Source organism: Polypterus senegalus, chromosome 12, assembly GCF_016835505.1.
Source record: "Polypterus senegalus isolate Bchr_013 chromosome 12, ASM1683550v1, whole genome shotgun sequence".
Classification (NCBI taxonomy): Eukaryota; Metazoa; Chordata; class Cladistia; order Polypteriformes; family Polypteridae; genus Polypterus; species Polypterus senegalus.
The window spans coordinates 92,481,310-92,507,411 of record NC_053165.1 but is presented as its reverse complement, the minus strand read 5'-3'; the positions used below and the strand labels follow the sequence as shown (position 1 = coordinate 92,507,411).

At 42.1% G+C, this 26,102-nt stretch overlaps 2 protein-coding genes across 4 annotated transcripts in view; one reads left to right on the top strand and one right to left on the bottom strand.

Moving 5' to 3' along the window:
- The window catches only part of sh2d3a (SH2 domain containing 3A), an 87,743-nt gene extending 84,066 nt beyond the window's left edge, over positions 1-3,677 (bottom strand). Inside the window, exons 1-2 of the mRNA XM_039772900.1 lie at positions 3,570-3,677; positions 1,491-1,604 (exon numbers count right to left, since the gene is read on the bottom strand). Coding sequence (XP_039628834.1) covers positions 1,491-1,580 — 90 coding nt within the window. The 5' untranslated portion in view covers positions 1,581-1,604; positions 3,570-3,677. The remainder of the gene's footprint in view (positions 1-1,490; positions 1,605-3,569) is intronic.
- Positions 3,678-18,703: 15,026 nt separating this feature from the next.
- LOC120541354 (proto-oncogene vav-like) overlaps positions 18,704-26,102 on the top strand; it is a 147,797-nt gene continuing 140,398 nt past the window's right edge. For all 3 annotated transcript variants that reach the window (XM_039772899.1, XM_039772898.1, XM_039772897.1), the window contains exon 1: positions 18,704-19,037. In XM_039772899.1, coding sequence (XP_039628833.1) covers positions 18,834-19,037 — 204 coding nt within the window. In that variant the 5' untranslated portion in view covers positions 18,704-18,833. The remainder of the gene's footprint in view (positions 19,038-26,102) is intronic.

Below are 26,102 nucleotides of genomic sequence, written 5' to 3'. Positions count from 1 at the left end.
GTGGAGAAGGACAAACCAACTGTAATTGCCTTTACCCCACTACTCGCACGTAGACTTGTCGTGCTCAACTGGAAGAATTCTAACCCACCAAGATCTGTAGAAAACATTTTCAAAACCTGGCAGGATGTGATAAATAACATTTTAGAATAAGCATTTAAATTGAGGAAGTGGATTCTCAGCCCTCTTTTTCTATTCTCTCTATTTTTATTTATTTATTTACACATTATTACTATTAATAAAGTGCTACTCTTCTGACCTAGTAGAGACTTATAAATGGGGGTCGATTTGTTTCAAACCAGTTTTGTTAAACTTGACTTGCATGTATGGAATGTTTTTTGATTTTAATTAAATAATATATTAATAAAAAAACAGTCAATCCATCCATCCATTTCTAATTTAAACCATTTGTCTATTTTTGATAAAGACTGGCAGTGAGTCAGCATCATGAAAGATCAGGACTAGGCCCTTCTCCAACTCCCACTGACCCCAACAGGGCTGATCATGTGGACTACAATTATCAAAGTGCATTGTGGGTGTTAAATTGGGACCTTGCCAAGAGAAACACTGCGACCCAGTGTAATGGGGGAACACTTGGTCTCAGGTGGCATGCCCACCACTACCCTTCATCTGTTATGGCATCCTGACTGGGAAAGCCTGCGTTGGGCTGACGTCCTGCCCGGGGTTTGTTTCCTGCCTTGTGCCCTTTGTTGGCTGGGATTGGCTCCAGCAGACCCCCGTGACCCTGTAGTTAGGATATAGCGGGTTGGATAATGAATGGATGGATGGACTGGGAAAGCAGGATCCCTGTTAGGATGCCCATTCTTGGTGTTCATATCTAATGGCCTTCTGGTTGGAAAGGGAATAGTTTTGCATCTTTGTCAGGATGCCCATCCATCCCTTCTGACTGTCCATTATTGTGGACTCCTAGGTATGGGAATAAGGTCCACCATAGCTGAGAATGAATAGATAGATAGATAGATAGATAGATAGATAGATAGATAGATAGATAGATAGATAGATAGATAGATAGATAGATAGATAGATGAAGGGCATTATATAATAGATAGATAGATAGATAGATAGATAGATAGATAGATAGATAGATAGATAGATAGATGAAGGGCATTATATAATAGATAGATAGATAGATAGATAGATAGATAGATAGATAGATAGATAGATAGATAGATAGATAGATAGATAGATAGATAGATGGATAGATAGATAGATAGATAGATAGATACTTTATTTGTCCAAAAGAGACATTTAAAAGTAATGTATAAAATGGAACTCTCTCATTGTAATATAACAATAAAGAGTGAGGGCTCAAGCTGAGATTGACCAGGGAAAGGGAGAGAAAGGGCAGTTTAAGTACAACTCACCATAGGGAAGGATCTAGTTATTTAAAGGTAGTTTTAAGTTTTAGTGCAAAGCTTCACAAAGGCACTCGAGTGACCTAAAAGCTTCATTCCTTCTCTACATTCACTTACCTCCAAACCACAATATTTCTTCTCGAGTACCTTGCTGTACTGGAAAAGTCCCACCTGGCTAAGAAGCACTGAGATTGAATAATTGCTCATGGTCTGACAGCAGCACGCAGAACTCTGAAAGAAGGGGTAAAGCAGAGAAATTGTTCAGGCAAATCTGTGCCTTTTTAAAGAAAACACAGAAATCTTTGATTCATGAAGAATGCCCAGTAAAAGTAGCAGAAAAGGTAACCATGATGCAACATATTTAAAAATAACTGATATGAAATGCCAATCTGCTTCATTTGGATATCAGAAATAACATAACATTTACTGTCATTTAGCTCAGAAGATGTTAACTAAATATTTATTAATAAAAATGTAATTCAAAGCCATGAATGGCAGAAGAAAATCCCTGCATCTACCACTGTATTATTGTTTTATTAATATTAATATCACCATTACATCAAGAAATTACACCACAACTATTTTTCATTACATCAAAAGTAACATTGAAAATAATGATGATGGTAGTTATTTTTATTTTTTGTGCTAATAGTAAAGCATCTTCTACTTCAATTAATAATAACAAAACCACTACCAATACTACTGAAACAGATAAAACTAATAATAGCACATTGACAACTACTCTTACTAGTAATATTAATAATAAAACAGACTCTACTAGTAGTAATAATAATAATAACACAAACTCTACCACTTCTAGTAGTAATATTAATAGTAATGATACACTCCAATACTAATATTAATAATAGAACAGACTCTACTACTAATAATAACACAAACTCTACCACTTCTACTAGTAATATTAATAGTAATGATACACTCTAATACTTATATTAATAATAAAGCAGACTCTACTGCTACTACTGGTAGTAGTTGTAGTAGTAGTAGAAGGAGTAATGTTAGTAATAATAATACAAAATCTACTTATCCTGCTAATAATATTATTAATAATAAAACCAATCCTACTACTACTAAAAATGTTAATAATAATGAAACAGAGTATACTACTTCTTCTAGTATATATATATATATATATATATATATATATATATATATATATATATATATATATATATATATAATATATAAATAAAAAATAAACTAGACTACTGCTATTAGTAATATGAACAAAAATTAAAGAAACTCTAGTTCTCCTGCTAGTAATATAATTGTTAATAAAACAGACTTTACTACCCATGCTAGTAATATTAATATTAAAACAGACTTTACTACTCCCACTAGCAATGTTAATAATAATGAAACAGACTCTGCTAGTATTATTAGTAAAGTTAATAATACTCTAGCAGATTTAACTACGACGACTATACAGTAGTAGTGGCCCAAGTGTCATAAACAAGCCGTTCGCACGCCGGCTCAAATCATCACGCAGCCCACGAGGCCCCACCCATCACACGATCCACACAATTTGCTCCAGTACCGTAATGCAAAACAAAGATAACAAACAATGTCGCATACCGAACAGGACATTCTAAGAAAGACCACAATTCTATTCAAGGAAGCAGTGAAAAGGGCACCTCCAAACATGTGCCAAGTGAAGTGCAAAACAAACACAGTGCTGAGTGTTGCAGGAGCCACTGAGCCCATCACGGAGAGGCCGTTTTTGAGTATTTTGAACGACGGCTGAGTAACTGCAGGTAAGCGTCTCACAGGCAATTAAAGCTCACAATATGCATTTCTAGTCCTGCAGACCACACGTAAATACTCAAAGGCGCATTTTGTTGTCAGCTTTTTTTCTTGTTCTTTTTAAGTTGCCAGATACCAAAGGATGAAAGCTCCCTAGGTGATGTCTGGAGATGACCAAATGACAGGTCCAACTAGATCGATCACTGGCTTTCGTGATTTCTCCACAGGTCTAGAATTGCCCTCACAGTTTGCTGGAGAGAAGACCTCAGCCATACCGCCCGTAAAATGTTTTTTTTTTTTTATTTTTTTTTATTTTATTTATGATTTCAATCATTAAGCAGTGCTCACTGCAACCACCCAAAGCCATGCCTGCTAGACACAAGTGACCAGTTAACCTACCACCTTTGAACGAACACCGAGACGGGTACTCACCTAAAGGGCAGCCAGAAACAGCTGCCTGCTGCAGGTCCCCCTCCACCCAAAACTAAACCTCACTTGCAAATTTCCAACTTTTGTAGATTCTTGATGTATAGCCAGGAATGCGCTCAACAAAGCAGCTCAGCAGAGGCTGCATCTCGACTCCAAACCACATGAACTGAGCGCGGCAGGGGCTGGGTGAGTGCAGGCACCCTCGGGGCACAGATAACCAACTAAATGAGACAGGCTGCGTGGAAACAGCAAGACTGCTCAAACCATGCGTGTTCTGACAAAATCACATACCTGTAATTCCAGCCCTGGAGTCAAGGCAGAAGCACGACATGAAAACAGATAAGAAAAAAGTGTCAAGACAGCAATTCCGTGCCAACAGAAAATAAGCACTTTTCACCAAATATCATACAGCAGGTTAAAAATCACATTAAGTGAAAGTTGTCTTAGCATCCAGTTTCTGATGCCTTTGTCCTATCACATTATTGTTGTATTTGTGCTTTACGAGTAAACATGCAGTAATCTTCCTGCGCTACTCTTCCACTAGGTGGCAGTATTTCACATTTCTAGATCTTTATTCTCTCAGGTCAGATCAGAAAAGAAGATTTTTGAATTGGACCTTAAAATTAGTGGCACAGTGCCGCAGCGGTACGTGCTGCTGCCGCATAGGTCCAGAATCCTCAGAACAAATCCAGGGCCCTAAAACCGGTTTAACGGATCTGCACAGATGACATACAGGTTAGTGCAGACCGCTTCTCTTAATCAGAGTGTAGGCGTGTGGCCTGCCATGGACTAAAGTCAAGTTCAGAATGGGTTCCAATTTTATACCAAAAACTGCCAAGATGGACACCAGCTCTCTAAAACCCTACACTCAATAAGCAGGTTTCAGAATGGAAATTAGGATAGACGAGGGCCACAAATGAACCTCACCAGCATGTGTTTGTGACATGGGAGCAACTCAGAGCTCTAGGATGAAAAACCCATCTGGACATGGAGAAGCCATGAAAATCATATCGACAGAGTCCATGTGGGGGAACTGAACCCAGGTTAATGGAGTAGTTAGGTGACAGCTCCACCATGCTGCCTTTCTGTAAAAAAATCAGACAACCACAGACACATGGAATTAGTGACCAAGTAGTGTGGTAGACAGGTGGCACGGTGGCGCAGTGGGTAGTGCTGCTGCCTCGCAGTTAGGAGACCAGGGTTGGCTTCCCGGGTCCTCCCTGAGTGGAGTTTGCATGTTCTCCCCGTGTCTGTGTGTGTTTCCTCCCACAGTCCAAAGACATGCAGGTTAGGCGCATTGGCGATTCTAAATTGTCCCAAGTGTGTGCTTGGTGTGTGGGTGTGTGTGTGCTGGCGCCCTGCACAGGGTTTGTTTCCTGCCTTGCGCCCTGTGTTGGCTGGGATTGGCTCCAGCAGACCCCCATGACCCTGTAGCTAGGATATAGTGGGTTGGATAATGGATAGTGTAGTAGACAGCAGGGACCTTCAAAATTGTTACTTTGGAAGGATTCAGTAGATAGGACTGGCAAGCTTTGTTGGTCTGAATGGCCTACTCTCATTTGAATGTTTGTAATGTTCTAATTCTTTAATAAACAATGCAAAAATATTTTTAAAAATGGAAAGTACTGAAGTAGCCATTGCTCATCTCTATATATATAAAATCCATGTCTCTCTGTATGTCTGTCCGCTTTTCATGAGTGAACTGCTTAACAGATTTAGATCAATTTTTTTATTATAATTTGCATCGAACATTCCGGTTAATTTCGCGACTTCTCTCATCACGCTAAGTATCATAGTTCGCTTGTGGCACAGATTTATTAGCACGAATCTGAGAGAGAGAGATGCAGCGGGCTGAGGAGAGGAGGGGGGGGGGCAGTGCCCTCTTCACTCACCCGCCAGCCTCTGTTTGAGTTAGTCTATCCCTCGCCACGTGTTGGAGCGTAATACCTCGCCTCCACTTAGCTAGCGATACCTGTTTTTTCAGCAGACATTATCATCTACAGATTGTTAAGGAGTAACATTTGACATTTTTGAGAGAGAAATCACAGCTACTTGTGTTTTAAAGGGTAGCTGCTGATTAGCAAAGATGTCACGGTCACATGCTTTGCTCTCCCGTCAGAGATGAACACGATCAGATATACACTGGCAACATTTTAACCTATCTTCCTTTTGGCCAGAGATACCTTGACAACTTTTTACATTTTTGGCAGGGAGATCACAGCTACATTCTCGCCCTTAATAGCAAAATCAAAAATTTTGCATATCAAGAGGCCCTTGGATACAAAAGCTATCAATATAAATTCTTCACAATCTTCTTCCTCTTTAGGCTGCTCCCGTTAGGGGTTGCCACAGTGGATCATCTTGTTCCATACTTTCTGTCCTCTGCCTCTTGTTTTGTTACACCCATCACCTGCATGTCTTCTCACCACATCCATAAACCTTCTCTTAGGCCTTCCTCTTCTCCTCTTCCCTGGCAGCTCTATCCTTAGCATCCTTCTCCCAATATACCCCTCATCTCTCCTCTGCACATGTCCAAACCAACACAATCTCACCTCTTTGACTTTGTCCCCCAACTGTCCAACTTGAGCTGACCCTCTAATGTCCTCATTTCTAATCCTGTCCATCCTCAATGCAAATCTTAGCACCTTTAATTCTGCCACCTCCAGCTCTGTCTCTTGCTTTCTGGTCAGTGCCACCATCTCCAACCCATATAACATAGCTGGTCTCACTACCGTCCTGTAGACCTTCCCTTTCACTCTTGCTGACACCCGTCTGTCACAAATCACTCCTGACACTCTTCTCCACCCATTCCACCCTGCCTGAACTCTCTTCTTCACTTCTCTTCCACAATCCCCATTACTCTGTACTGTTGATCCCAAGTATTTAAACTCCTCCACCTTCGCCAACTCTACTCCCTCATCCTCGCCATTCCACTGACCTCCCTCTGATTCACACACATGTATTCTGTCTTGGTGGTCCTACTGACCTTCATTCCTCTCCTCTCCTCCTCATATCTCCACCTCTTCAGGGTCTCCTCAACCTGCTCCCTACTATCACTACAGATCACAGTGTCATCAGCAAACATCACAGTCAACGGGGACTCCTGTCAACCTGTCCATCACCATTGCAAATAAAAAAGGGCTCAGAGCTGATCTCTGATGTAATCCCACCTCCAACTTGAATGCTTCCATCACTCCCACCGCAGACCTCACCACTGTCGCACTTCCCTTGTACATATAATCTACCACTCTTACGTACTTCTCTGCCACTCCTGACTTCCTCATGCAATACCATACTTCCTCTCGAGTCACCCTGTCATATGCTTTCTACAGGTCCACAAAGATACAATGCAACTCCTTCTGGCCTTCTCTAAACTTCTCCATCAACACCCTCAGAGCAAACATCACATCTGTGGTGCTCTATCTTGGCATGAAACCATACTGCTGCTCACTAATCATTACCTCACTTCTTAACTGAGCTTCCACTACTCTTTCCCATAACTTCTTGCTGTGGCTCATCAATTTTATTCCCGTGCAGTCCTGCACGTCCCTGCAGTCCTGCACATCCCCCTTAATCTTAAATATCGGCACCAGTACACTTCTTCTCCACTCCTCAGGCATCTTCTCACTTCTCCAAGATTCTATTAAACAATCTGGTTAAAAGCTCCACTGCCATCTCTCCTAAACACCTCCATGCTTCTAAAGGTATGTCATCTGGACCAATGGCCTTTCCATTCTTCATCCTCTTCATAGCTGTCCTTACTTCCTCCTTGCTAATCCGTTGCACTTCCTGAATCAATATCTCCACATCATCCTCTTCTCAATACAAATTATTATATATTTTTGTATTTTTAAAGTTTGTCCTGTTTCACTGCTATGGAATGGGACAGATAGTAGTTAATAAAGAAGATTTACATGTCTACTACAAACCTGTGTACTGTAGGATAGCTTACCTAACAAAGTGGTGAAAAGAATGAGGAGCACAGCGCAATCTGGACACAAGATGGTGCCATTGACCATTTAATATAAAATAACATAACATGACATGACACTTCATAGTCTCCTAATCCACCTCAGAGTTGTCTTGACATTTTATACATCTCTGGTGAAACAATATCATAAAAGTCCCTTCAAAAACTAAACTAAATCAGTTCAGCTTGGTTATTTAGTTTTATTTTTAATAAATTTGCAAAAACCTCAAGTAAACTTTTTTCATGCTGTCATTATGGGGTGTTGTGTGTAGAATTCTGAGGAAAAAAATGAATTTAATCCATTTTGGAATAAAGCTGTAACATAACAAAATGTGGAAAAAGTGATGCACTGTGAATACTTTCCGGGTTCACTGTATATAGTCAGCCAGTCAGTCATTGTCCAACCTGCTATATCCTAACACAGGGTCACAGGGGTCTGCTGGAGCCAATACCAGCCAGTACAGGGTGCAAGGCAGGAACAAATTCCAGGCAGGGTGCCAGTCCACCACGGGACACACACACACACCCAAAGCACAATTTATGGTCGCCAATGCACCTAACCTGCATGTCTTTGGACTGTGAGAGGAAACCCACGCAGACACGGAGAGAACATGCAAACTCTACGCAGGGAGAACCCGAGAAGCGAACCCAGGTCTCCTTATAAGTAATAATATATATATATCCATCCATCCATTTTTCAACCCGCTGAATCCGAACACAGGGTCACGGGGGTCTGCTGGAGCCAATCCCAGCCAACACAGCACACAAGGCAGGAATCCAATCCCGGGCAGGGTGCCAACCCACCACAGGACACACACAAACACACCCACACACCAAGCACACACTAGGGCCAATTTAGAATCGCCAATCCACCAACCCACCGTAGTATGTATATGTGTATATATATATATATATATATATATGCTACCGTGGCTGTCTGTTTGCCTGTCCAGGATTTTAAATCACCTGTAGCTCGCAAACCGTTTCACCGATTGACCTATATATTGAATATATATATATATATATATATATTTTTTTTTAAACACAAATTACTCACAGTTCAGCTACACAGTAATGGCTTAAAAACAACAATGTGAATGTCTGAGTCAGAGTCCAGATCTCAATCCCATTGACAATGTGTGACTGGGCTTAGAGAAGGCTGTTCACTCACAAACACCATAATACCTGACTAGGCTGGAGCAATTTGGCAAAGAACAAATGAAGCTTCTTATTCTACAGAGCATTTTTGTTAAATATATATTTTTATTTTATAAAGACTCTTTAAAGGCCTTTTAGGTTCTAGTCAGGGTTTTGTTGGTAATCCTCCCTAGTGGGCAATTTTGGAAGTAATTATGGGACTTGTGTGCCTTTCTAACTCCCAGTTCATGGAATAAAGAGAGCAAACCTGTCAGTCAGCTGCATGTTAGTATTTGACACGAGAAAAGGAAGCATGCAGAGAAATACCCCTAACTACTGAATGTAGGTGATGTGCCGACAAATTAAAAAGCCACACTCAAAAATCGCCCCCACATAACCAAAGCTGTGACCACTTCAAATAAAGGTCAGGTTTAATGATCTGTACTGTGTAGTAAAACACTACCATGCGTGAGTGTTTGGTCCCTCTGAGAAATCTGATTGGTCAGTTTGCCTTTGCAAAAATATGAATGGTGTTTTCACAGTGACTAATGGGGGCCCTTCTACCATTGGTGCTGGTCAAAAAAGGGGCAGTAGGTGAGCAAGGTTCCTTAAAATGATTGAGTCTGAGAAGAAAGCTTCAGAGGAACGTGATCAAGTGAGGGAAGTGCCTGGTAGGATAGGTTGAGACACACTATGATACCAAGGAAAGGCATAGGAGGAACGGTGAGGATATGTGTAGGGCAGCAGTGGTTGATACCCTTGAGGATGTCAGGTAGAGGAGAAGGAGGAACACTGCAGGCATACATAAGTTAAGTGAGATCAGCACATGCAAGAATACTGAGGAAAGGTGTAGGAGAAAGGCTGAGGGACACAGAGGGCAACAGAGGATGAGACACACAAGGATACCAAGGAAAGGCATAGAAGGAATGGTGAGGATATGTGTAGGGCAGCAGTGGTTGATACCCTTGAGGATGTCAGGTAGAGGAGAAGGAGGAACACTGCAGGCATACATAAGGTAAGTGAGATCAGCACATGCAAGAATACTGAGGGAAAGTGTAGGAGAAAGGCTGAGGGACACATAGGGCAACCAAGGTTGAGAGATTCAAGGATACCGAGAAAAGATGTAGGAGGAACGCTGAGGGTACGCATACGGCAACAGAGGATGAGACACAGAGGATACAGAGTAGAAGAGGAGGAACACTGAAGGTATATGGAAGGAGAGAGATATGAACACACACAAGTATACCAAGAAAAGGCGTGGAAGGGTACATGTAGGACAACAGAGGTTGAGACACACAAGGATACCAAGCAGAGGTGTAGGAGGAGTGCAGAAGGCACACATAGGGTGAGAGGGACTGACACACGCAAGGATATTGTAACAAGGTGTAGGAGAACGGCAAAGGGTACACGTAGAGCAACACAGAACGAGACACATGAGAATGCCAAGTAGAGGTGAAGGAGGAACACTGTTTTTAAATTTATCCTCACATCTGTCTTCCAATAAGCATAGCTAGTTGTTTATACAATTATAAGAAACTGAAAGACTGTTTGGACTTCTCAGGGTTGTATAAGTCACTTATGAATATACTTTTTGTATTTTAGGAGCCAGAATCAAACCTCAATCTGAGGTTCTGATTCAAGAACCTGCCTGTATAGGGCGCTGTTTACCATAATCCATCCTTGTGGACTTAAGATAAAAAAGTCACAGTATTAAGAAAGTAACAAAACGCGTGAACATGCTCTCCTAATTGATTAGTGTGAACACATGTGCATGCAGTCTGTGAGTGATAACTTCTGTTTTATATAAATACTAGCCATGTTACCTGTCAAGGACAACTAAGAGAATACATTTTCAAAGGTTTCATATCTCTTGCCCTGCATGTAACTTAAGAGTCTTTCTTTGGTATTTCCGTGTGTCTCTTGAGAACATTCCCATGAAACCTGCTTCTCAGCCTCTATTATTTCCAGACATCTTTCTCGTTTCCTGTCCACCTTTATACTTCCTCTCTTTGAAGGCGACTCTCAGTGTGCCTCCTACCCCTTTAATCCGCCTTGTGTATCTCAAACTTGCACTTCCTCTTTATGATGTGACCAAAGTGTCTGGGCTTGTGAGTGTCATGATATAAACCAAGATCCGGGTCTTTAATGAACTCTTGGCCATCAGCAGTGTGTTTGTCTGCAGAGAGAGTGTCAATCGCGTCGAGAGGTTTACTTACCTCAGCAGAGACATTCATGTCTCTGGTGACTCTTCTTATGAAGTCAGTAGATGGATTAGGGGAGCATGGGGGACATGAGGTCACTGGAAAGGGGTGTGTGGCACTCCCGATATCTGTGCAAAAGGACAAAGGTCCAAGTCTTTAGAGTTCTGGTGCTCCCTGTCTTGTTATATGGTTGCGAGGTACGGACGCTATCCAGTGACCAGAGATGAAGACTGGACTCTTTCATGTGTGTCTCTTGAGAGAATCCGTGGGTACCACTGGTTTGACGCTGTGTTGCTCATGGGCACATTACCTCCATTGTGAGGTAGCATCAGTTTCGCCACTACGGCCATGTGGCGCGGTTCCCCAAGAGTGATCCGGATCACAGGATCCTCACTGTTGAGGACCCGAGTGGCTGCACCAGGCCAAGGGGTCGCCCACGTAACACCAGGCTGTGGCAGATAGATGTTGATTTCCGGTGGATTGGATTGAACTACATGTCTGCCTGGAGGGTTGCCAACTGGGATCCCGAGCTGTTTCGTCATGTTGTGGGTGTGGCAACGTGCTGTACCAGTGTGTGCTCCCCAACCTGACCTGACCAATTACAACAAAGCCAAGCTGACCAATCAGATTGCTCATAGAGACTGGACCCCCACATACACACACAGGCCTTAGTGTTTTATTATTAAGTAGATAAACTGTAGTTGATGTTTAATTATTACACCTGCTGGTAATACTATAATGTGGCTTACACCATTAACCCTTCAGATTCAAAAGCAATAGCAAGTGGGCAGTTATATTACACCTTTCAAATCTGAAGTGGAAGGGCTAAGTGGGATGGAGGCTGTGAAAGCTGGAGAAGTGAAAATGGAGAGTTTATTTGCACTAAAGAGTAGTGTGGGTGGAACATCAGTCCACAGTAGGCCATGTATACATACAATATGATAATCCTCACAACCTAAAGAGACGAAGCCTCTCATCTCACCTTCCCACGGCAGGCGTATGGAGTCACAGCAGTGCACACCCACACTCATTAGCCTGAATCACACTGTTTTTTTTTTTGTTTTTTTTAATCCTGTACCTCCATGGACCCCCTTACTTGCCTTACCCCAGAGGACCATTTATTAGAGGAACCAAAAGTGCAAAAATATGCTTAGTTGTAATTCAGAGATGTATTCTACTGTTGCACTCATAAAATGGGAACCTGAAACTCACAATATTTTCGTTACAAATTATTTATCGTTGTAACTTGGTCAGATTCTGCGCATCCCATTTCTCATCAGTGCAGCACATTCTGTATAATCACGGGATGGAAGCGTGTCCCATTTAGTCATTAAATTTCTTAAATCTGCTACCTTAGCTTCAAATATACTAGCTGGTCTATTTGGACACTCCTTGAATCCCACTTCTGCCACCATATTAAAACTTCTGTCATTACATCAGGGAGTAGATCCAGGAAGGGATTATTCTTGTTATTTTACTGCCAGGGTCTTTTCCCTGGTTTGCATTTATTGTCTGCCTTTCTGTTTTTGCTAAATGTGAATTATTATTATTTTTCATGTCATTATGTTATTCCTGCTTGTCCAATCCGTGATTCAGTAAATGTGAATTGTCCCTTTAAATGTTTTGCTGTTCCTTATTTTTTCGGGTAAAGGGGTAAATCCTCAGGATGCAGGAGCATCCGGACATCATGACTCTTGAGACCTCCCACTGGCTATTTAGAAAAGAAACACCTTGACACCATAAAAAGAGTTGGGGCAACCTCCCCGTATACTTGAAGTTTGGCTGAAAAATAGGCAAAAGTATGAGGAGTAGTCCAACACAGAACTGATAAACAGAAGGAATATGGCAGGTTTTAAGGTCGGTCAGGGGAAGTGATGTCATCGAGCCTGGCACCGTGAGAACCGGAAGTGATGTCATCGGGCCCTGAACTGGAAAGTGATGTCATTGAAGTCGGACGTGATGTCATTGGGCTCTGAACCGGAAGTGATGTCCTCATTTCCAGGAGGAATTTCCTGTGCTTGGTCCGTAGGGATAAAATAGAAAGGATTAGTGCACTCTGCCATCCCTTCTGCCCAGCATGGAATTACCTTCTTTTGAGCCCTCTAGCTGCCTCCCATGCGCATGTGTGTGACACTATAAAAGTCTACTCAGAAGTCTCAGGATCTGCAGATCATTTGTTTTTGGTGCAATTTTGTGGGTTTTACTGATTAAATTGGAGTCACTGTTTTCTGTTCTTCTGGGCGGCACAGTGGCACAGTGGTAGCGCTGCTGCCTCGCAGTAAGGAGACCTGGATTCGCTTTCTGGGTCCTCCCTGCGTGGAGTATGCATGTTCTCCCCGTGTTTGCGTAGGTTTCCTCCCACAGTCTAAAAACATGCAGGTTCGGTGCTTCGGCGATCCTAAATTGTCCCTAGTGTATGTGTGCCCTGTGGTGGGTTGGTACCTTACCCGGAGTTTGTTGCTCCAGCAGACCCCCATGACCTTGTGTTAGGATATAGCAGGTTGGACACTGATTCTGATTGACTGTTTCCTTCTTAGTCTATTTTAAGGATTCTCCGTTTGCCATACATTTTCTTTCTTAAGCAAATCATTTTTGCCTTTTTTTTTTGCTGTGGTTAGCAAAGAGCTCAATATTTGGTGTGACTTCCTTTTGCACTTTCTGAAGGACCTCACTGGCCTCTTGTTCTCTTATCCAGTTCCTCTGTAGACTTTGGTCGTCTTACTAGTAATCCCATCCTGGCATGATGATTTTGAGACGAGGGCTCGGCGGTGGCCATACCATCTGTTGTAGGGTTCTCTATTGCTTTTTTTATTATGAATTTAGCTGTGTGTTTGGGGTCATGGCCGTGCTGCATGATGACATTAGAACTAATTAGATGGTATTGTATGATGGATAGCAACCTGCCTTTATTTCTGGGCACTGAAGGGGCCATCGGTTTTAATTAAATCTCCGACTCCATTTGTGGAAATTCAAGCCCCAGACATACAGGGAACCTCCATTGCTCTTCCCTATTGCTAGAAGAGATTTAATCAATGTGATGTTATTCATTAGACAAACTACCTTCTATTTTAGCCAAAAATTTTGACTCATCTCTCCGGAGCATCTTTTGCCATTTCAGTGCACCCCAGTCCGTGCAGTGTTGTGCATAGATGAGTTGTTTGGCTTTATTTCTGCCTCTGAGGAATGGCGTTTTCGTCAGAACTTCTCCTTGAAGACCACTTTTCTGGACTGTAGATGGGTGTACCAGGGTCCTAGTAGTTTCATCCAGTTCTGAGATGGTAATGGTGCTGGATGTCTAAAGGGTTGTCAGCTCAGTCTATTTATTTTAGGATATTAGAACATTAAAACACTCTAGACGAGAACAGGCCATTCAGCCCAACAAAGCTCACCAGGCCTATCCACTTAATTCTTCCAAAATAACATCAAGTCGAGTTTTGAAAGTCCCTAGAGTCCTACTGTCTATTACACTACTTAGTCACTTATTCCATGTGTCTCTGGTTTTCTGTGTTAAGAAAAACTTCCTAATGTTTTGTGAAATTTACCCTTCATAAGTTTCCAACTGTGTCCACGTGTTCTTGATGAACTCATTTTAAAGTCACCATCTCGATCTACTGAATGAATTCCCTTCATAATTTTAAACACTTCACTCAGGTCTCCTTTGAATCTTCTTTTGCTTCAACTGAAAAGGATCAGCTCTGTTAATCTTTCCTTATAACTCATCCCATTACCCTGGAATCAGGCAAGTCGCTCTCCTATGGACTTATTCTTGTGCTGCTTTGTCCTTTTTGTAGCCTGGAGACCAAAACTGCACACAGGACTCCAGATGAGGCCTCGCCAGTGTGTTATACAGTAAAGCTTCAGCTGATCCTCCTGTGACTTGTACTCCACACATCAGGACGCTATATAACCTGACATTCTGTTAGCCTTCTTAATGGCTGCTGAACACTGTCTGGCAGGTGATAGTGTCGAGTCCACTATGAGTCCTAAATCCTTCTCATAAGGTGGTCTTTTCAGATGTTCAGACCTCCCATTGTGTATTCAAACCTCACATTTTTACTTCCTACGTGTAACACTTCACATTTACAGACATTAAATTTCATCTGCCGCAAATCTGCCTAACCTGTGTGCTGTCCAAGTCCTTTTATAATAATTCAACAAATTCTCGAACTTCTGCCAATTAACCTAGCTTGGTATCATCTGCAAATTTAACCAGCTTGTTACTTATATGTTTATCTGAATCATTTATATATATATAAAATATATTAAAAATAGCTGGGCCCTTCTTGTTTGATTCACTCAGTTTCCATGGCTGACTATTGAGTTCCTGGTCCTCAACTGTGCCTGTTTTGTTGGAGCTTCTGCAGAAGAGCTTGGACTACTTGGTGGAGACCTCAATGATGCTGGATGGCCACCCCGTGTATCGCTTTGTTTGTGCTTCTGCAGAAGAGCTTGTACCGCTTTGTCGGGACCTTGATAAAACTGAATGACCATCTTGTGTCTTGTCTCTGTGTTTGTCGCTGTGTTTCTGCTTCTGAAGAGCTTGGACTACTTGGTTGAGACCTTGATGAGGCCAGATGACCACCTTGTGTCTTGTCGCTTTGTTTGTGCATCTGCAGAAGAGCTTCGACTGGTTGGTCGAGACCTTAATCAGACTGGATGACCACCTTGTGTCTTGTCGTCATATTTATCACTGTGTTTCTGCTTCTTCTGAAGAGCTTGGACTGCTTGATTGAGACCTTGATGAGGTCGATTGACCAACTTGTTTCTTGTGTCTGTTTTTATTTCCTTGATTATGCTTATGCAGAAGAGCTTGGACTGCTTGGTTCCAGTCTTAATCACACTGGATGACCACCTTGTGTCTTATTGCTGTATTTGTGCTTCTGCAGAAGAAATTGGACTACTTGGTCAAGAACTTGATGAGGTTAGATGACCACCTTGTGTCTGTCATCATGTTTGTCACTGTGTTTCAGTTTCTGAAGAGCGTGGACTGCTTGGTTGAGACCTTGCTAAAACTGGATGACCACCTTGTGTCTTCTCACTATACTTGTGCTTCTGGAGAGAAGCTTGGACAGCTTGGTCAAGACCTTAGTCAGACTGGATGACCACCTTGTGTCTTGTCGTCATGTTTATCGCTGTGTTTCTGCTTCTTCTGAAGAGCTTGGATTGCTTGGTCGAGACCTTGATTAAGGCGAATGACCATCTTGTTTCTTGTATCTGTATTTATTTCTTTGTTTATGCTTATGCAGAAGAGCTTGGACTGCTTGGTTGAGACCTTGATGAGGGCGGCTGACCACCTTGTGTCTGTCGCTATGTTTGTCGTTGTGTTTGTGCTTCTTCAGAAGCAAAAGTTAGACCTCTTATATCATTGAAAGATGCTGAGAGATTAATTCACGCTTTTGTTTTCAGTCGACTAGATTACTGCAACGCACTCCTCTCAGGAATACCCAAAAAAGACATAAATCATTTGCAACAAGTCCAGAATGCAGCTGCTAGAATCCTAACTAGGAAAGAAAATCCGAGCACATTTCTCCAGTTTTGCTGTCACTACACTGGTTACCTGTGTCATCCAGTTTTGACTTTAAAATTCTGCTTATGGTTTATAAAGCTTTAAATAATCTCGCTCCATCCTATACAGTATATCGGAATGTCTGACACCTTATATTCCAAATCGAAACCTCAGATCCTCAAATGAGTGTCTGCTTTGAATTTCAAGAGCTAAACTTAAAAGAAGTGGTGAGGCGGGCGGCCTTCTGCTGTTATGCACCTAAAATCTGGAATAGCCTGCCAATAGGAATTCACCAGGCTGATACAGTGGAGCACTTTAAAACACTGCTGAAAACACATTACTGTAACATGGCCTTCTCATAACTTCACCTTCATTTAATCCTGATACTCTGTATGTTCAATTCATTATAATAACTATTAATGGTGGCTCTAAAATCCGTACTGACCCCTACTACTCTCTCTTCTGTTTCTTTTTCCGGTTTCTTTGTGGTGGCGGCCTGCGCCACCACCACCTACTCAAAGCATCCTGATGCTCCAACATTGATGGACTAAAAGCCAGAAGTCTGCGTGACCATCATCATCAAGTCCTTCAGTGAGAATCCTAAATACAAAGAGGACTGTTTCATTTATGTGAGGTAGAATGCCCAGAGGGGGCCGGGTGGTCTCATGGTCTGGAAACTCTGCAGATTTTTTTTTTCTCTCCAACCTTACTCTTATTCTATATTAGTTAAAGTAGACTTATTTTATTTTCTTACTATGTCTTTTAATTTTCTATTTTTCATTATGTAAAGCACTTTGAGCTACATTTATTGTATGAAAATGTGCTATATAAATAAATGTTGTTGTTGTTGTTCAGAAGAGCTTGGACAGCTTGGTAGAGACCTTGATGATGCTAGATGATCACTTTGTGTCTGTCGCCATGTTTGTCGTTGTGTTTCTGCTCTGTAGAGCTTGGACTACTTGGTCAAGACCTTAATCAGACTGGATGACCACCTTGTGTCTTGTGTCTGTATTTGTGCTTATGCAGAAGAGCTTGGACTGCTTGGTCGAGACCTTGATTTGGCTGGATTACCACCTTGTTTCTTGTGTCTGTATTTATTTCTTTAGTTATGCTTATGCAGAAGAGATTTGCAGGTTGAACTGCAGCATCTCCCTCACCTTGTGTTTTTGTCCCGTGCCCAGTCTTATTGCCCATCATGATATTCAACACGAGCCCCTTAATTAAGCTCTGGGCGCTATGCTGACGAAGATCTCACAATTTTGAACTGGAAAGGGCTATGTTAGTGTTATGGAGCTTGGCCCGGACACAGACAGGAGGACACGTTGACGTCACCCAACACACGTTTATTACACATATTTACAGTTAAAGTGCACCTCAAAACCCCCAAAGTCCTGGCCACAACACCAATGCCTTCACTTGTTTTCAGGCCTCCTCCTCTTCTCCTCCCAGACCTTGTCTTCCTCACTCCCGACTCCAGCCCCCGAATGGAGGGAGGCGGCCCCCAACGACACACCCCAGTGTGGCGGAAGTGCTGGCTGTATCCCCGGAAGCACTCTGGGTGTCCCTGCATGTCTTCCCCCCAGTACTTCTGGGTGTGGCAAGAAGTGCTGAGGTCCAGGGCACCCAAGGCATCAGGGCGCCCCCTGGCGGTGACCACGGGCCCCTACAGGGTCGAGCTTCAGAGCTCCCCATAGCAACCAGGGTGGTCACCCCCATGTGGTCTGAGGTGGGCGTACGTCCTCTTCCGGTCCTCCAAGGCGTCCTGGCTGGGTCGCCCCTCAGCCATCTGCCACAGTGAGTTTATAGACATCCCAATATCTTATGGTGTTGCTTCACATTTTGCAAAAGTAATGTCTGTAACGCTAAAAGACGCCCTTTTAACGCAGAAGAGATCAAAACGCCGTAAAAGACAAACGTTTTTGTGAACTCTTCAGCGTGCCTAAGACTTTTGCACAGCCCTTGAACGTTGCACGCATCCCCTCCGCCCCATATTTGTATATCCTCATGTCGTGGTTTATCTGAGGGCCTCTTTGAGATTATTTTACTGATGTTTTCTCCCATCCAGATGAAACGGAGGATTATTATTTTTTTTTTTTTTTGTAGATCGGTGCACGTTGCATTTTGCAAGCTTGCTTTTTTTTTTTGCTTCTTGTTTTTGGCTTCTCCCTGCCAGTCTCACCGCGTCAAACAAGTTGCTTTTTTTTGTCAGTTGCTAGTGACATCTTTATGACTGATACTCTGTGTGAGAGGAAGAGGAAGCAACGCAGCTTAAAAAAAAAAAAAAAAAAAAGCCAGAGAAAGGGGCAGAGTTTTTGCTCACTTGAGTCAGAAACTTCAGCGGGTGCAGGTGCTTCTGCTTTGGAGCAGCAGACAGCTTTTTTTGTTTTACCCCTTGGACACATTTCTCCTCAACACTTTTTTCTTATTTTTTACTGTGACTTTGGTACTCCACTATGGAGTTGTGGAGGCAGTGTAGCCAATGGCTTATCCAGTGTCGGGTTCTACCAGAAAATCACCGGGTAACTTGGGATTGTGCCCAGGTCTGTGATCTGGCCCATGCCCTGAGGGATGGCGTCCTTCTGTGCCAACTTCTCAATAACCTGCAGCAACAGTCCATCAACCTGAAAGAGATCAATCTGCGGCCACAGATGTCTCAGGTAAGGGAAAAGCAGCCTGGGGAAAAAGAAAAAGAGGTTTAAATAAAAGATACAAAACAAAAAAAAAATGTCTGGTGAAGTGAACGTAGTCTGATGTGGATTTTGTGTTTCTGCCTGTTTCCAAGTCTTTTGTTTTCTAGGGTGAAATTATTTTTAATTTTGTTATTGCTAACCCTTGGAGGGATCCAAGCTGGCGACCTTTAAGCTTTGTTGTTCTTGAGCCATCGTTTTTCTTTGTTGTGTGTTTTTGCCTCGGGGAAGTGGCTACTGAATTTGCATGTTTCAGACTTTGCTCTCCTAAAGAGAACTTGACACCAAAATGTAATATGTATGGTGTAAAACATCTGATGCCCACAAGCTTAGTGCGAGCAAATGTGGTTTTGTCTCTTCAGCCATTTAGTATCTTTTATAATGTGACACAAATAATCTTTGTATTGAGTATAATCAGTATGAAACACAGCTAGGCAGTACAGTGCTTAACACTGCCGCTGAGCCTGGGTTCAAACCCTGCCCTGTTACTGTCAGTGAGGTTCTCTCTCTATGCTTGTGTAGGCTTTGCTCAGGTATTTTGGCTTTCTCCCGCATCCCTGAAGGCATGTAGATTGGTGGCCAGACAGGAGGAGAATTTGCATGTCAGCATCTGGCATCTATGCAGTGCTTGGATGGGATGGGAATCCAGCTATTCATAAACCTAAAATAGTAGTAGGCAAGATTAAAAATGTAGATACAGTAAGAAGAAATGCATTTATTATAGGCAGACAGACAGACAGACAGACAGACAGACAGACAGACAGACAGACAGATAGATAGATAGATAGATAGATAGATAGATAGATAGATAGATAGATAGATAGATAGATAGATAGATAGAGTAGTAGGCAAGATTAAAAATGTAGATACAGTAAGAAGAAATGCATTTATTATAGGCAGACAGACAGACAGACAGACAGATAGATAGATAGATAGAATTCTGTGGTTATGTAATGCTTTGTCATAAAATCTCACCAATATACACCCTGCTCATACATTTTGCACCTGACCCATGGTGTGATTCCATGACAAATAGTATAGTCGGCAGGATTTGTGCAGCGGACCAGTGGAATGCAATGCCCAAAAATAACGGGGACTGAATAACAGGACATTATGATATGGGTTGGTTGTTAATTTTGTATTAAATTGTGTCCAACAATTGATAGGATCTTTTAATTTGATTTGGGAGTATTTCTATGTCAAGGATTTTTTGCTCAATTTTCCTAATAGTTTTGGAGTTGTGTAATTTTTAAAAAATATTTTGGATAATATTTTAAATTGTCACACCGACCAACGTTTTATTTAACCATCACTAAGTCTGCGTTACCAGGGCCAAAGATTCAAAGGTTGTAATCGGCACAACAGGTAAAAAGGATGGCTGTTGGTTCACTTCCCTATTCAATCTACAGATAGCAGACAATAGGATATCCAAAGCATTTTGAATCCCCTCATCCTGTACTATACACGTGTCCTTTCCTATCCCCACCCACATGTGACACTAAACAGTGTTCAGGTCAGAAAACTTCTTTTAACATCTCAAAATAAACTTGGGCTTTGGTCCACGACCCTGGCCACAGGGTTTTTGGCAGTTGAAACGAACTTAAGGATATACAGTTGGGAATGTTGTTCAGTAACCGTTAGAACAACTGTGATGAGATCTGGATATCCATCATCTAGAGCTCATTTTGTACCGCTCTTTTATATGTCACCTTTCCGTGTGATTTATCTTATTTATAGAAGAGTTTACTTGGATTTGAAAACCAGCAGCCATTCTGGAGTCTTCTTGACCCACAATGCGTATTGCGGAGGTTTGCTGTCCCCATCTATCACAAGAAGGCATTCAAACAATTGTGACGAGAACAACTCCATTTAGCCCAACAAGCTTGTCCATCCTATTCACTGAGATTGCCCAAAGAAACATCAGGTTGAGATCTGAAGGTCCCTACAATTCTCCTGTCCACCACACTGTGATTCTTTCCTTGAAGAGAAACTTCAAATGTCTGTGTGACCTTTACCCTTCAGTTTCTAACCATGTCCCTGTATTTTTTATTGAACTCATTTTTAAGTGGGTCCACCATATTCATTTTGTTCCCAGTTTTGCACCTCTTCGTCTGTGTTTGCTTAAACTGATAAAGGTTCACCTCCTTGAGTCTGCCTTACATATCCTCTTCTCTTACTCGTACTCCCTGAGTCAACCCGGCTGCTCTTCTCTGGACTTTTTCTAGCACTCTTATGTCCTTTTTATAGGCTGGAGACCAGAACTTCCCCCAGTACTCCAGATGAGGCCTCACCAGTGTGTTATAAAGCTTGAGCAGAACCTTCTTGGACTTGTACTCCACACTTCAAGGTGCTATGTAACCTGACATTCTGTTAGCCTTCTCGATTGTGTGTGTATCCTGTTTGGATGTAGATAGTGATGAGCACATGAAGACCCCCAAATCCTTCTCATAATCGGTACTTTGAAGTCTCAGACCTCCCATTGTGTATACAAACCTCACATTTTTACTTGCTATGTGTAACACGTTACATTTACTGACATTAAATTTCATCTATCACCAATCTGCCCAAGCCTGTCTGCTGTCCAAGTCCTTCTCTGATGATTCATCAGATTCTCGATTATCTGCCAATCCACCTATCTTGGTATATCATCTGCCAACGTAAGCAGCTCAATCTCCTCTACCCAAGAGCGCACGCTGTCCAAGTCCGCCTGCACTAATTCAGATGATTTTTATCTGCCTTTCCTCTTGGATTGGTAAAATGATTCAATTTATGAATGGCTTTTTCTGATTTCTATAAATGCTCCTCAGCTTTCAATCTATAATTATAAAGGAGCTCACAATGGAACTCTGTGCAATAATGCTAGGGTCCATTGGGGTTATGATTATTGACAAACCATCCATCCATCCATTTTCCAACCCGCTGAATTTGAATACAGTGTCACGCGGGTCTGCTGGAGCCAATCCCAGCCAACACAGGGCACAAGGCAGGAACCAATCCAGGGCAGGGTGCCAACCCACCACAGGACACACACCAAGGCCAATTTAGAATCACCAATCCACCTAACTTGCATGTCTTTGGACTGTGGGAAGAAACCGGAGTGCCCGGAGGAAACCCACGCAGACACGGGGAGAATATGCAAACTCCACACATTGAGGACTCCTAACTGCAAGGCAGCAGTGCTACCCACTCCGCCACCGTGCCGCCCTAGACAGACCACTCTACCCCAATTCCTCTAGTTTGCCAATAAACCAGCCACGTTATTCTGTGTGACCTCAGGAATGTGGGTCTTTGCATTACTGGGAATTATGGAATGTGAAAATCAGTTGAGGGTGGCACAGCGGTGCAGTGGTAGTGCTGGGAGACTGAGGTTCACGTCCTGGGTCCTCCTTGCATGGAGTTTGCATGTTCTCCCCGTGTTGACATGGGTGTCTAAAGACGTGTAGGTTTGTTGGATTGGTGCTGTTAGTTTAGCCCTAGTGTGTGTGTTTGTGTGTTCACCCTACGATGGACTGGTGTCCTCTCCTGCCTTGCACTTGAGCTTCCCCACAAACCTATGCAGAATACAGCAGTTTAGAAAATGGATGGTTGAGAAGTCAGTTGTTATTAGTAATGGAATTTGTTGCTCTTGATGTTCATAGGCACTCCTCAAAATGATACTTCAGAGGTGGAACTCCATCCCCTCCTAAAGCAGGTCCAGCAAAGAACACTGACTTCTGGTTGATGCTGATTTAAGTGTCCGGGTGACCACAAGGGGTGGGGCTTGTGATCATTGTGCCTAAAGTGAGCTCATCCAGATTCTGGCTGCTCTTCTATTCTAGAGGAAACGGAAACCATGTTAATATTGGTACCCACTCTTTATCTTTTCCCGGAGACAACCAGAACAATTACCCACAAGGCGATCCCCAGGCTCGCAACTATTTGTGTTAACATGTACAAACTTTTTTGGTTAATGTGCACACAATTTTAAAAAAGGATAAGTGCTTGTACGTCTGTCTGTGTGTCTGTTCGATTGCTATGTCTCCTTCATTTCAAAGTTTTAGTAATAAAATGGATTGCATTTATCATTCCAACAGATGGTGTATCACAAACATTAGCACTGCTTTTACGAATCCCATACCAAATGGCATATAAGAGAAACCGATGTATTGCCTTTGTCTTTTCAACAGATTGTGCATCACAATCATTAACACTTCTTTTGTGAATCCCATACCAAATGGCAAATAACACAGATATATACATTGCATTTTTCATTCCAACTGATGGTGCACACCAAACATTAGCATTGCCTTTATGAATCTCATACCAAATGGTATATAACAGAGACATATGCCTTGTATTTGTCATTCCAAAAGATGGTGCTTCACAAACATTAACACTGCTTTTACGAATCCCATACCAAATGGCAATTACTTTAGCAGAGCCAAATGCATTGCATATGTCATTCCAACTGAAGGTACACACCAAACATTAGCACTGCCTTTATGAATCCCATACCAACTGGCCTATAACAGAAACATGTGCATTGGATGGTGCACTGAAAACGTTAACGCTGAGGTCTACGTTGATCAGTTAGACTTCAACTTATGTTAGATGCGTAGCACAGCTAGAATTTTAAATATCATATCTACAGTTTTTCAAATGCACCCACTGAAAGGCACGATGTAAAACAAGAATGGATTGCCATGCATTTCAGATTATTGGCAGTGACCCAGCAGGGTCCACACACTGGACTGGAGTTTACTTTGGCATTATGTTCAGTGCTGTCAGGGTGGGCACCCGCTCCTGTGCCCCTGATAATGGACGGATGATTGATTTATTTGCAGTGACTCAACTGTGTAACGTTTCATCCTGAAAGCACAGCTGCTAAATGTCTCTTCTAAACTAATCCATGAATGGAAGATGCAATAAATAGAGCACTTCCTTTTTTTCTCTGAGTGATAGATCAAATGACTGATTTGTCAAGCAAAACTTAGTCATCTCAAGGTCATTCAAGTGAATGGTCAAAGAAAAAACAAAAAAACAAACTCAAACATACATACATAAATAAAAAGCCTGTGTAGCCTTCAGCTGAAATTTAAAGGAGTGCGCACGCCTTCTGAAATGCCCGAGTGAATGGAAGCTGCGCCTTCTGCAGAGAGGAAATGTGCCTTTTTTATTATTTTTTTCTTATGCCACAGAGCATGCAGAGTAGCAAAGCAGGCAGAAAATGAAACCTGCTGTATTCTTGGTTCCCTTCTGACTTTAACTCTTTGTTTTCTGCTTTTTGACGATCACATTTGTATTAAAGAAAGACAACAGGAAATAAAATAAAATAAACCATTTTAAAGAATTAAAAAGCAAGATTTAAAAAAAGAAAAACTCAACCCCACTAACGCCTTCCTTATCCACCCGCCTGCTTTGTTCTGAGCAGGGTCACACAGCATCATTTTGCCCAACTCCTGTCCCCCACATCTGCTGTGAGGGAAGACATGGCAGGAGAAGCAAGAAACATCCACCAGAAATTGGCCCACAGACGAAAGGGGTAAATTGTTTGGACAGAAGACAACTGGGTGGCCCCTTTTAATGTTTACAGTGTCCAAAAATGAACAAGCACTACAAAACGTAAAGCAGTGCAAAACAGAAACTCAATGAGAGGATTCGAGGTTCTCTAAAGTGGTCAGCACTCAGGTGGGAGCCCGCTGTTCGGTCTGCTCTCTCAGGAATGAGACGACCCTTGCCAGGAGCGCCTTGGCTTTATAGTGGAGGGGGACTGGAGGGGCGGAGTCAGTTGCCTTCAGTGGGCGGTTTCTCTCAGCTGTGGGAGTAAACAAAGAGATGAAATTGCCAGCGACAGCACCCCCTCATGGCCTGGGGTGGTAGTGCTTGACTCCAATGAGCCCAGAAAGCAAACCTCAGATGAGCATGTGTGACACTCTGTCTAGATAGATAGATAGATATTAATGTTAGTATAGTAGGCAGGATAGATAGATAGATAGATAGATAGATAGATAGATAGATAGATAGATAGATAGATAGATAGATAGATAGATAGATAGATAGATAGATAGATAGATAGATACAACAAGATTTTTTTATATAGCACATTTTCATACAAAAAGTAGCTCAAAGTGCTTTACATAATGAAAAAAGACCTGAGAGGAGTGCGTTACAGTAAACTAGTCGACTGGAAACAACCGCGTGAACTAATTTCTCAGCATCTTTCAGTGATATAAGAGGTCTAACTTTACTTATGTTTCTTAAGTGAAAAAATGCTGTCCTAGTGATCTGATTAATATGTGATTTAAAATTCAGATTACAGTCAACAATTACCCCTAAGCTTTTTACCTCCATCTTGACTTTTAATCCTAATGTATCCAGTTTATTTCTAATAGCCTCATTGTATCCATTATTGCTAATCACTAAGATTTCAGTTTTCTTTATTTAACTTGAGAAAGTTACTATTCATCCATTCTGAGATACCAGTAAGACATTGTGTTAGTGAATCAAGAGAATCGGGGTCATCAGGTGCTATTGATAAGTACAGCTGTGTGTCATCAGCATAGCTGTGGTAGCTCACGTTGTGCCCTGAGATAATCTGACCTAACGGAAGCATGTAGATTGAGAAGAGCAGCGGACCCAGGATAGAGCCTTGTGGAACACCATATTGGATATCATGTGTCTTTGAGTTGTAATTCCCACAACTAACAAAGAATTTTTTTCCCTGCCAGGTAGAGTTCAAACCAATTTAAGACCCTGCCAGAGAGGCCCACCCATTGACTAAGGCGATTTCTAAGAATATTGTGATCAATGGTGTCAAATGCAGCACTCAGATCTAAGAGGATGAGAACAGATAAATGGCCTCTGTCTGCATTCACCCGCAAGTCATTTACTACTTTAACAAGTGCAGTTTCTGTGCTGTGATTTGTTCTAAAACCTGACTGAAATTTATCAAGAATAGCAGGTTTATTGAGGTGGTCATTTAACTGCATAATGACTGCCTTCTCCAGAACTTTACTTAAGAAAGGCAGGTTAGAGATGGGTCTAAAATTTTCAAGA